General features: G+C 43.5%; 1 protein-coding gene across 1 annotated transcript; it reads left to right on the forward strand.

Moving 5' to 3' along the window:
* The first annotated feature begins 2,837 nt into the window (after positions 1–2,837).
* On the forward strand, positions 2,838–5,146 carry neurod4 (neuronal differentiation 4). The gene is made up of 2 exons (XM_022741846.1): positions 2,838–2,922; positions 3,959–5,146. Exon 2 carries the CDS (start codon positions 3,965–3,967, stop codon positions 5,036–5,038), a length of 1,074 nt encoding a protein of 357 aa, XP_022597567.1. The 5' UTR covers positions 2,838–2,922; positions 3,959–3,964; the 3' UTR covers positions 5,039–5,146.
* The last annotated feature ends 6,843 nt before the right edge of the window (positions 5,147–11,989 follow it).

The following is an 11,989-nucleotide window of genomic DNA, read 5'->3' on the forward strand; positions in this document are numbered from 1 at the left end:
GGAGAGGGAGATAGAGATGAAGAAAAAGACAGGAACAAGGACCCATCTGTCAGCACAGCGCACAAATCCCTCCCATTCCACTCTGGGTCCCGGGGGACGAGAGCGAGAGACAACTCACTTGTGGCAGTGTTTTTTGTAAGGAAGGGGGTTACCCCCATTACTAGCAACAACAGCACTTAAATTGCTAATGTAAGACCGGTACTCTTTTAGACAAATCATCTCATGTCTAAGTTGGACATATTCTTAGCCATTCTGCACCACAAGCAAAAACAAATTGACACCCTCAAAATTGTCCTCTGAATCTTCTCCCATACACGTACACTTTAAATATAGGAACAAGTTGAGTCAGTAATGGGCTACATAGTACATTGTACATTGTACAATAATTGGTTATGGTTAAAATCATGCAAACTCATCATAGTTGGTTCAGATCAGATGTGTTCACCATGACCTCTTCCAGAAGGTTGGCTATCTATGTTACTGCTTAAATGGGAGTAGGGCAATTCCCTTTCTGTTAGTCAGTCAGTCATTTGGGAAACCAATGGGGACTGTGGGAGACTGCGAGGCTCCAATTCCCCATGTAGGCTGCAGGTGTGGTGGAGGCCATGAGGCCATGCACACACTCATGGGACAGAAGCATAGTTGTGTATGTGTGTTTGGGGCATAGGGGTACATGTACCTGGGGAGCTTTGGGCACATCACATTAGTCTAGAGTTGTTGCTGTACACATGTAATGTCTGGTTCACACGGAGCAACACACACACACACACACACACACACACACACACACACACACACAAAGGACTGGGCCCCTCCTTCTCTCTGTCCACATGCCTTTATGGCCAGTGCACTGACCAGGAGTGATTAGGGCCGTTAGCGAGGTGGATAAACGCTGTTTCAGCACGAGACATCATCTTGGGAGAGCGAGTGACGCGTGAGCATCCAAGCAACAGATGCCCACCACCCCCCACCCCCCACCCCAACGCTTCCTATATCCAGCCATCTGTTAGGTTCTGTTCAATAAATCGTTGAATAAGTGCCTGTTTTTTACGCGATGTTGCCGATTCGCCACGTGACCACACCTTATTTCCCCAGACGTGGAAGTATACAGTTCCCTCAGAAACACGGAGAGCCCTCGGTGCGTTTGGCAAACTTCAGTCTCTCTCAGTCTCGGGCACAGCTGTGCGCAATCGCGCGCACAATGGGATCAATGCGGGGGCACGTGCGACTCGCGAGACCCCGGCTGTCAATGGCCAGTGATGACAATAGACCCCCGCTGCGCTGCGGCTCGCCACGCACGAGGACTGGCGGCCGTTTATTATGCCGTGGTATTTGTAGTCAAAATTGGGAAAACGCTCAATATTGAGATACGATTAGTGTATAAACAATAAACGCCATATAGTCGTTTAAAGGCTTTCCGCGGGTTCTGCTGAGTTGAAAAGTCAACTACAGTCCCTGCCAGTGTTAATGAGCTGATTAACACTTTCCATAGCCTATAAAATAAAATGAAATATATTAAAATTAGAAAAAATAAAATAATAAAGTGAGAAACAAACAGGCAATAACCCGATGCATCATTCTCAGCAAAGTAACTTATAAGTGACTATAAATAGAAATTTACATTTACATGTTTCACTATTTTCTTCGTGGCCTTTAAAAAAGTACCTGTCTCTTCATCATTGCACCAATCGATTCAATGATCACATAGTCCTCGGGGGCAGAATATGACGCTAAAAATGGAAGAAAACAATTGAATCACTGGATGAACAACGCACACCTGCTCTCTGCACACCAAGCTGTCAAAATCACTTAAATACGCACACACGGAAGAGCGTCTCTTTACGCAGTGAAGACCATGCCTACTCTGTGTTTAATTAAGTGGAAAATATCTAATCCAACCGACTAATGAAGAGATAGACAATCGATTAGGATAGTTAACACACGACATCAAAACAGAATAGTGGATGTTTTGGGGTCTGCCCTACATTTCCAAGTGTGAAGATATAGGCTACAACTACAAATGAGGCAACACGCAGGACTTTATCTCTGCCAAACGAACACGGCGAAATCTGTGACCCATCAGATCCTGAAATGAAGTGAGCTACAAACACATAGATGTGTTTATGTTACTGGTTTACGAAATATTGACAAAAGTGATGAAGACAGAAATAATGAACTTTTAGTTTCTGCTCTAATAACTATTGAAATTCGTGATGCATACAAAAAGGTGTGTAACCCATAGTGTGTTTATGGCAACAGCTGATTCCTGTCCGGTCGCGTAAACTCCTGTTTCACTGTTCGTAAAATGGGAAAATACTGTAGGATGCTGTAATTTTTAAGGGGGTGAGGATGGTGACGGTTATTTATGCAAGCGGGTTTGCGTTTGTGCGGTGTGGGAAAAAAAAAAAAAGTCTTGCCAATGAAATCTTCTGTAGCTACTTTTAGCTGCAGTGGAACATCAGAGAGATATTGTAATGAGGCGTTCTCAACATCATTTATGGTAGGTTATGTTTTTTTGCTCTCACCCGTCAGACTATCACCGTGCCAGTGTTACTGGACCTCCTGGTTTGCACGTGCACCCTGGCGCGCACGCTCTCTCTTGGTCCCCTCACATTTTTTTTCTGGGAGAAACTTCTGGCCACGAGACCGCCACGCGCGTTTGGATGAGTTGATGGTGGGTGGGGCGCCAGAAGGAGGGGCTTACCCGGCTAAAGCCAAAAAAATCAGCCGCGTCTTGCCATTTGGAGATGAAAGTTCCATGCGCACTCATGGCTGTTTGAGGGAGCAGAAGAGTTTAGGACACTGGCAGATTCGCGAAGAGAGAAACACAGCGACTCTGGATTTATCGCTCAGTTGCTGGTCTTTTTAAATTAGCCAGGTTTTTCTGTTGCTTTACTCAGAGTGAGCGCTGAATCCAAACAGGTGAGTTTACTATCCTAATTTGTTCATTTTAAGGTCCAAATCCAATATAATGAAAGATATCCAAAATAGATCTTATTAATTATATTATATTTGGGCAACTAAATTCAGCATGTGCACCTATAAAAAATATCATATAAAAGCGGATTCATACAGGCTTTTATATTTCATTTAACTGAAATAAAAGTCTTACATTTGAAGTTTTCTTATTAATTATGTTCAATAGTCAAGACAGACTTGTTTTCCTTAAGTTATGAATTCATAAACTGTAGTAGGCTGGACTAAACTGTCCCACTTTCACGCGTTAGTGCACAATAATTAATTGGGACAGTTTTTTTCAAAACAATAGCAAATTCTCTGTTCACCTAAAAACATAACGCTATACTTCTCTATGTAGGCTATGTATGTATTTGTTTAGCAAAAATTAATTAATTAAAACGTTTTATCATTTATTTAAACATTTATATATAAATATAAATATAAATCCACTTTTTGTACTAACATTATAAACAGTATGTGGTTGGCTTGTCCAAGTGTTTGTTGATTTGTACGTTGCCTATTTAATCTTTCAGCTTTATATGCTGAGTAAATCCCGTCCTGTCCCAGATTGACAGCGTCTCTGAAACGACTGCAGCATAACAGCAGGGGACCATTCAGCCACCTTCTTCTAAAAACAGACATCTATCGTTTAATATCAGAGTATCACAGTATAATGCATTTTAAATAACTACAGGGTTTCTTCCAAATATTTGGTAATATTTGTTGTCGCACAGAGGCACCAGCTCTTGAGTGAGAGGAATGACCTGTCCATTCTGCAGTGCTGAAATGGCAGCACTCAGTCTGGGTTTCATGGCACATGAGTTGCCAGTCACTAAACACCAGACACTGCTTCTAGTTCCTGTCCCTAATCACAATCCAACATTGTATCATTGCATTTACATTTTGAGCAGTAGCATCATGCATTTACATTTACAGATATTAAAAGGTGTATGTACGATTGATTGATTGATTGAACATTTTTTGTGCTCTTTTTCTTCAGATCAAAATGATGACCAAAACATTTGGGAAGAGTGGGGATGTGAGTGAGCTGGTGAGCTCCCTCGGCTGGCTGGAGGAGGACGGTAGTTCACAGGATGGAGAGGAAAGCCCAGAGATGAGGGGGCACCATGGCCTGACTATGGGGGGCCGGATGCACTCCTGCACAGAAATAGGCAGTGAGGATATGGAGGAGGAAGAGGAAGAGGATGATGAAGAGGAGATTGGACCAGATGGAGAAAATGCTCCCAAAAGGAGAGGCCCTAAGAAGAAGAAGATGACCAAAGCTAGACAGGAGAGGTTTCGTGCCCGGCGGGTCAAAGCCAATGCCAGGGAACGTTCCCGTATGCACGGCTTGAACGATGCCCTGGATAATCTGCGCAGAGTTATGCCCTGCTACTCCAAGACACAGAAACTGTCAAAAATTGAGACTCTACGGCTGGCCCGCAACTACATCTGGGCCCTGTCAGAGGTGCTTGAGAGTGGCCAGTCCCCAGAGAGCCACGGCTTTGTGGAGATGCTATGTAAAGGTTTGTCTCAGCCCACCAGTAACCTTGTGGCTGGCTGCCTGCAGCTGGGACCCAGTCCGATGGTGCTCAACAAGCTGGAGGACAAGTGTGGAGGACCGGGGGTGGGTGGTGTGGGGGGTCAGGCTGGCCATCCCCTCATCTACCCATCCCCAGGCCTTCCCAGCCCCCCCTATGGCTCCCTGGAGGCATCCCACCTCCTCCACATGAAGGGATTCAAGGGGCCTGTATATGACAACCCCTCCCCTAACGAATGCAGCAGTGGCACCCCACCATACGACGGGCCCCTCACCCCTCCCCTCAGCATCAGTGGTAACTTTGCCCTGAAGCAGGAGCCTTCTCCCCATGACTCGGAGAGGAACTACACACCCCACCCTGGCCACCATGCCCACTACCTCTCGTCACACCATTACCCCACTTCCACGGCCGGTGGCCTATCAGGTGGGCCTCAGGGCCACCCACTCTTTCAGGCTTCACGTTATGAGCTTCCCCTGGATGTGGCCTTTGACTCCTTCACTCCCTCTCACTTGCTCACCTCTCAGATGGGTACCATCTGAAATGTGACCATGAAGAATTGACAGGACCTTTGACTGACTGCTATGAAACTAGCCAGGGGAGAAGCACTGCTCCTGAACACACTGCTGTAAAAACAATGGCCAAGGTAATGACTGTATAGAAAAAATGGTTTGCATTTATGTTGTCTAGTACTCTGGGAGAGCACTGAATGCTCAAAGAGAGAGAGAGAGAGAGAGAGAGAGAGACTCGTCTCTGCAACTCTATCTACCTGATACAAACACGCACCCATGACTTTTGATATTTTATTTATTCTTTTTTTGTTATGGTTCTATGTTGATATTTGCATTATAATTATTTCTGAATAAGTTGCCCCCTCAGTTGTTACAGAGTGGAATTAAAGATTCGTTTACCAAATCAGAGAATCCACCCTGAAGCATCACATGTAGGGTTTGAAGAAAAACATGAAAACTTTCTTACAAGTTCTGCATGTCTTCATATACATATATAAAGAAAAAAAGATCGAATTGTCATCCAAACTAAATTGTGCACTGAGGCCTGCAGCCAATGTCCCTCTGACCATAAGAAAAGCAATACATTTATTTATATCTGTATTTAATATTTATTTTGATAAGGTCTTGTCCTTTTTATATTTTTCTCAGCACAGTTTTTGTTTCACTGTCTTCTTGGTTTGTCGTCAGTCACTGGCAGCTGTACTGTATTTAAATTATTTATTTGAGGTCTTTCAGGAACTTGTTCATTTGGTGTCACATTTTTTTTGTCACAATGTACTGTTGTAAATATTTTGTTGTTTCGCACTTAATTGAATAAATATTCTTATATTATATGCTATTTCCTTAACAATGTTTTCCATGTGTTTTCTTCTGTTACGCTGTTCCCCCTTACTTAAATTTCAGGTCAGTAGAAAGTTTATGCCTCCTATTATATCTGAGTATAAAGCTCCAATACTTCAATTAATGTGGACACCACTTGAAGATTAATCAGATTAAAAAATTTGCACTTGCCATGTGGTTAAGATCAGAGGTAAGATTGATTTTGTCCTGCTTTTCTCCAGACACCACGAGACACTGCAAATCAACATTTTCTGTATTTTCACAATAAAATTCAATTTAATTAAATTGAAATTATCGAAAGTATTTTAAACAGGTGAATCAACGGGAGCTCATACATCACACTCACTCCCTCACTCCGTCAGTTTCAGCTGTTTTACTGAACTCACATGTAATATGGCAGCGACTATGTGCAGCTTTCCAACAAATAGTCCAGAGGTAGTATTTTGATATGAGGGCATATCTTTATATGCAAAAAGTTGAAATGGAATCCCAGACAAAAGAAGATGAATGTTGTTGCTCTGCTTCATTTCACAATAGCAAACACTGACACACTGACTTCAAAACCAATGAAAATGTACAAGAGTCAGTTACTGGAATAAAGGAGCACTTTGTGGCCAGGCAACATGGATCTGTTGCAGGATGTGTGAGTCGTGTGCACGAGCAAGTCATTCAGAGGCTTGCTCCGGGGTTTCTATCAGGTCAGGCGGGAGGCTGTTGTGGGCCATGGGAAAACAGCTCTGGGAAACAGGTGAATGTGTCACAGAGGCTTTTAGACAGAGTCCCTATCATTCGCTTTCTCTCCCACATGCCCCATTTTCCCATCTAGCTCATGCCAAAACACTGTAGGGCAAGAACTCATTTTCAAAGAATTCATCCACATCAACTCAAAGAGACAAAAGCACCAGATTTCTACCCGGAGACACAGCATATGAATATGGATATGGTTATATATTAATAGATCAGATCCTTTTTTAAAAATATTTTCTATATTAAATAATGTAACCTCAAAAAACAGTACATATGATAAAGCATTTTTAAGTTAGAATTTCAGCTTAGAGGCAAAAATATTCACAGTATTCTGATACCTGTTTTCAGGCCTGGCAAGGTTCCTAATACATTTATATCAATCAACCAATGACAAAAGTCTCAGTTTTGACTTTAATGATTGTGTTGAAGGACATGATGGCTCTTGAAATAAACAAAGAATAGGGTGGCAGAGTGGAAAGATGGAGTGGTGAGAGCAAGCGCCGGTGTGTACGAATGCGTTTATCATTGTGGTCCTTTAGGCAATTGTATGGAGGGGAAGGTGCCTGGGAGGCTGCCGGCCAAGAGGGCTTTCCCCCCTCTTCAGCTACCTCTCCAAAGGTTTGCCTTTTCCAGTCCTGGCAACAGTGGGGAAAGGCTGGAGGAGAAAAAGGGAACGATTGTTTTACTGGGCGCCACTGGTCCATTGTGAGCGCAGCCTGTTCTTTCTCTTGACCTGTGACCTGTATTGTTGTGGGGTTTCTCGTTCGGGGAGGGCAGACAGCTGGGGGAACTGCGGGGGGGCTGATGGACAGCTGGGCCAATTTGCGGAGAGAGAGAGAGAGAGAGAGAGAGAGAGAAGAGAGTGAGAGCATGAGAGAGAGGGATGAGAGAGAGGGAAAGGGGAATCAGTGTGCTGCGGGGGGGGGGGAAAGAAGAAGAGGAAAGAGAAGGAAAGGGCAGAAGAGGTGACTGAGGTCCTTGCTCCTCATTCACAAGTTTGTCCTCTCTGCTCTTGTGTGTCAGCCTTGGCATAAGAGTGACGCATAGCTTTACACACAGGCAGACATTTGGCCTGTGAGAAAGTACTGGCAGAGTTAGCTGGCGCACACCCTCTTTGTGTCTTTGCCGTTTTTGTTACGGCAAAAAAGGTGGGGGTGGGGGGGTGCAGGGTATGTGGATTATCCTCCTGAGTCCAACTACATGAGTGGGTGGATATAGAAATAATCCACGTAAATTAACTTTGGATACAAGATTACAAAACACAGAGATGCAGGACAGATTGGGGAATGGTAATGGAGACATAGTTTGATGGTGGTTACATGGAACGGTTTAGGAAGATAAAAGATATGAAGCTTTTCTATATTTTATGAGATTTTAGGTTTAGTCTTTTGTATTCAATCTATATTTCATCGGTGCACACAAGAAATTTTGTCACATTAAAAATGTTTTTTTTTTTTAAAAAGAACTCACTGTGTAAATTACTTCAGTGTGCTGCAACTAATCCTGGCCTCACAGTACTTTTTAATGCGGGCAGTAAACACAGATTGAGCATATCAAGTGGCCCTTACCTACGATAAGGACATGAGGGTCTCTTAAATGGAGGGGAACACATGCTCTGTAATGCCATCTTGGCCGAGGCTGCAGCCAGCAGAGCGCGACCTGTAGCTCAGTCCCCTGAGAGAGTGAGGTCATGTCAGATATCAGCCCACAGAGAATTAATGTAGCTGCACTCCAACTCTTGACTCCCAAACTTTTGTGGTTTTTATGGTTTTTATTTTAATATACATTATAGACATCAACAGTATGAGCCCTGACTACGACATGTCATGCTAACTTTGAGGCAAATTCACTTCGGCGGAAGCTGACATCACAGAGAACAGAAAAAAAACCTAAACAAAATCTGAGCTAACAGAATTTTTTAAGTACAGTATAAGGCTAACTCTCTCTTTCACCCTCTCTTTCTCTCGTGTGCTTATATTTTAGTTTCTGTGTGCAGCCCTCTTAATCCACTGGCCAAACAAGAGTGGCTCCCACCAAAATGAAAAGGTCCTGATCCATAGGAGCTAGATGGGGGGATAAAGCATTGTGATTAAGATTGTATTAATGGGGCCATAGGAGGCTGGAAGGCTTTAATCAGTGTCTGTGTGCCGGTAATCCCTCTGCCTTTAAGCTGGGGTGAACACAGTGATCCCCCCCCCTCACCCCACCCCACCCCTTGGGCCTCAGTGCGCATGCACACACATGTACACTCACACACGCACACACACACATACACGTCTCTGTGGGGAACATAGGGATATGAGTGCCCAGGTTGAGAGGTGGAGCACCCCGAAACAGAGACGCCCTAGACTTAGAGGAGCAGCTGGTAGAAGAAAGACCAAGACTGATGGAGAAAGAGATGTGGGCGAAGACCGAGGGAAACAATGAAAGATGGCAAGGCTGGCATTATGAGAAGATGTAGGGGACTGGAGGAGGGCAGAGAATTACAATGATGAGGATTCAGTTGGTCATGGTCAATATGGTGAGAGCAATTCGTTATAAATAAATAAAACGTTGTTACCTTTTATTGACCCTGCATCTGTCTACTACCACATCACATCAGACTAAACTTATCATTTATAAACTGAACTCTGGTGAGACAAGAAAAAAATTAATTCCAGCTTTAAGTGATAAATATTCAAGGATGGTTTTCTATGTGAACATCTCTTAATAAAAACATCACTGCCCTGCCCCCTGTAAAGATTAAATAACATTCAAATAATCGTGTCACTATTGTAAGAGAAAAAATTATAAATACAATGATATAAAATAACAGCTTGTTCTACTCTGGTAAGAGAAAAAGAAAAAAATGGGAGGGGGGGGGGGCAGCTCGCAGACTCATTACCTATGGGTGTGGGTGTAAAAGGTGACATTGTGTGCATGAGGATAAGGGGTGGGCCTTCTCCTCCCAGAGTTCTCCGAGAGTATTAGGGTGTAGGAGTTAAAGAGCTTCTAATGGGATCTGGATGCTGTCGTGTTTACTCTGGCCCCCCCTCTGCACGCCCACTGCATTGTGAAAGTTGCTGGGCTTTCGGGACACCACTATAGGCTGAGTGTAGGGACAGATGGAGGTCCCTTTGGAAGAGGGGCACAAAAAAAACACAGCCAAGGTAGGAGGGCTGTGGTGTCTGAGAGAGAGAGAGAGAGAGAGAGAGAGCAAGCAGTCAGCAGTGCCAGAGACGTGGGAGAACATTAGAGGCGGAGGAGGGAGAAGAAAACCTGAAAAGGGATTGTAGTTCCTTACTAATTATAATGCAAGGAAGAGTGTCGCTTTGCTCTCGTAATCTGTTTGTAAATTCAGCGTGATCAAGGCGCATTCACGCGTTTGGTTCAGGACCACTGTGCGGTCTCCATCATCTGGCCTGTGTACATGCCAGCCTTTATTCATCTGGCTTTGTACAGTACTTTTCAGAGTGGAACGAGACAGCACAGCTAAGGGATGTAGGATGTTTAAAGCATGAGCAAAGTGATAATTTGCTGTTCATTTAGCCTTTTGTTTTTTTAGAGGTTAAACCAGGTCAGGCGAGAGGGTAAATACTGGTGTCATTCAATGCAGTGTACGGAGCATCAGGGGAGAGGGTTCGGTGATAGATGCTGAGGAGGAGAAGCGTTGGAGGAGGGTAGAGGGAGGTACCGGTCGCAGGAGCAACAGATGGGGCCTGATGGAAAGCTCAGGTTGTAAACTTTCTGTTAGTAACATCTGTCCGTTTGTCCATCTGCTACACTCAGTTTGTTTAGCAGAATCTCATCAATTAGAAAAACTGCAGTAGAGGCCACCAGTACAAACCCTTTGTCACAGTATATTAATTAGATCAGGAAAGAACCAAATCTATGTGCAGCGGTGAAATGCAGATTCCTATTAGCTTAATGAGTCATTTTAAATACATTTTGATGGGGTACTTATATAATGTGGGGGAAACACACGAAGGAAAGCCCCCCCCCATCCCCACCACCTCAGTTGTTGAGCCAATTGAATCAACGGCTTTGCACCATTCCCACAGATAAGTGCATTTATCACATCTGTGCTACTCAGGGATAGAAACCACGCTATGCCATTCTCTTTGTTCATTTTCTGGAGCACACACATGTAAGTGGATTGACGTGTTATGTGGGTATAAGCCCTGATTACAGTTACATTAGCAATTACTGTAAACATGCTCCATGTGATCTGTGCACTTATGCAAATGTTGCACCACTAAAATGTGAAAATCAGCAAACTGGACTTTTTTTTAATTTTTTTTTTTATCTGGTTCATTTAGTTGATGTTCTTCACATCAACAAAGTGGATACTTTTGGTCTTTAGAGCAAAATACTGTATGAGAGAGAAATATGAGTGTTTCATAACAGCATTGATTTAAGAGCTCGGTAAAAGAAAGTCCTGAAAATTTGCAGCATAACAGTTTCATTAGAAATGTTACATCACCTATGGGTATTTTACTTTTTCGGCTAAAAATATTCCCTCTTCAATTTGCTCTACAGCGAGCGGATAAAAGAGAATTAAGCAGCTGATCTGGGCTCAGTGGCCAGAGTGTTACATTAGACATTAATCCAGAACAGTGGAAGGTTGGAGAAGGGATAGCATCTTTTAATCCTGCACTCCATCCGACCGGCCCTCCCATCACACACCAGGAGAGACTCACACAAACTCAGCCCAACATCCTGCTTCTGTTACATAAAAGACATGTGGATCTCAAGACTTTACACCAACTTATAATTTTAATGTTAAACCTTTGCTGTTCTTGAAAGGCTCAATAAGAGCAGTGAAGCATCAGAGTGTGACAGAGCTTTCTAGCAGTGTTTACTGCATGAGCACCTTTTCTGCACTTTCCATTGTCAGCTGCAGCATCCTTCAGCGTTCCCTGAACCTCAGTCCTCCTCTCACAGGGCAAGGCAAGTGTCCTGGTGAGCCCTCTCAGTTCCCCTATATGTAACAGATGTTACTGGGGCAACAGTTGGTATTGAAAGGGAGGGGCTTCAGGCCATCTGTCCAGGGTCAAGGTTTTGAAAAGGGGTGGTAGAGATGGTGGCACGTTCAGGAAAATGGTAAGTATTTGGTTGTAAAGAGGGAATATAACACACATTGTAATCCTGCTGAATGTGCGCTTTCATTTCAGATTGCCTTTGTGAAGGGTGAGAGATTGGGAACTCCACAAAATGTGTCTGTGACGCAGGGAAACTGTAGCTTTAGTGCAAAAGCACCACCTTGTGGTTAAAGGTAATACTACGACCAAAGTGTAATGTTCATCACAACTTTATTGATTATTTTAAACTGCCATTACATCAACCTAATGAATCAAGTCTACAGGCTGTTGTGACGCCTTGAAGATGAGTGTAGCAATATAATTAAAGTTTCAG

Source organism: Seriola dumerili, unplaced genomic scaffold (assembly GCF_002260705.1).
Source record: "Seriola dumerili isolate Sdu_G_001 unplaced genomic scaffold, Sdu_1.0 BDQW01000056.1, whole genome shotgun sequence".
NCBI classification, from domain to species: domain Eukaryota; kingdom Metazoa; phylum Chordata; class Actinopteri; order Carangiformes; family Carangidae; genus Seriola; species Seriola dumerili.

What these genes read in the sequence shown, in the direction of transcription:
- neurod4 (XM_022741846.1), top strand. Translation starts at nt 3,965, where the DNA reads ATGATGACCAAAACATTTGGGAAGAGTGGGGATGTGAGTGAGCTGGTG.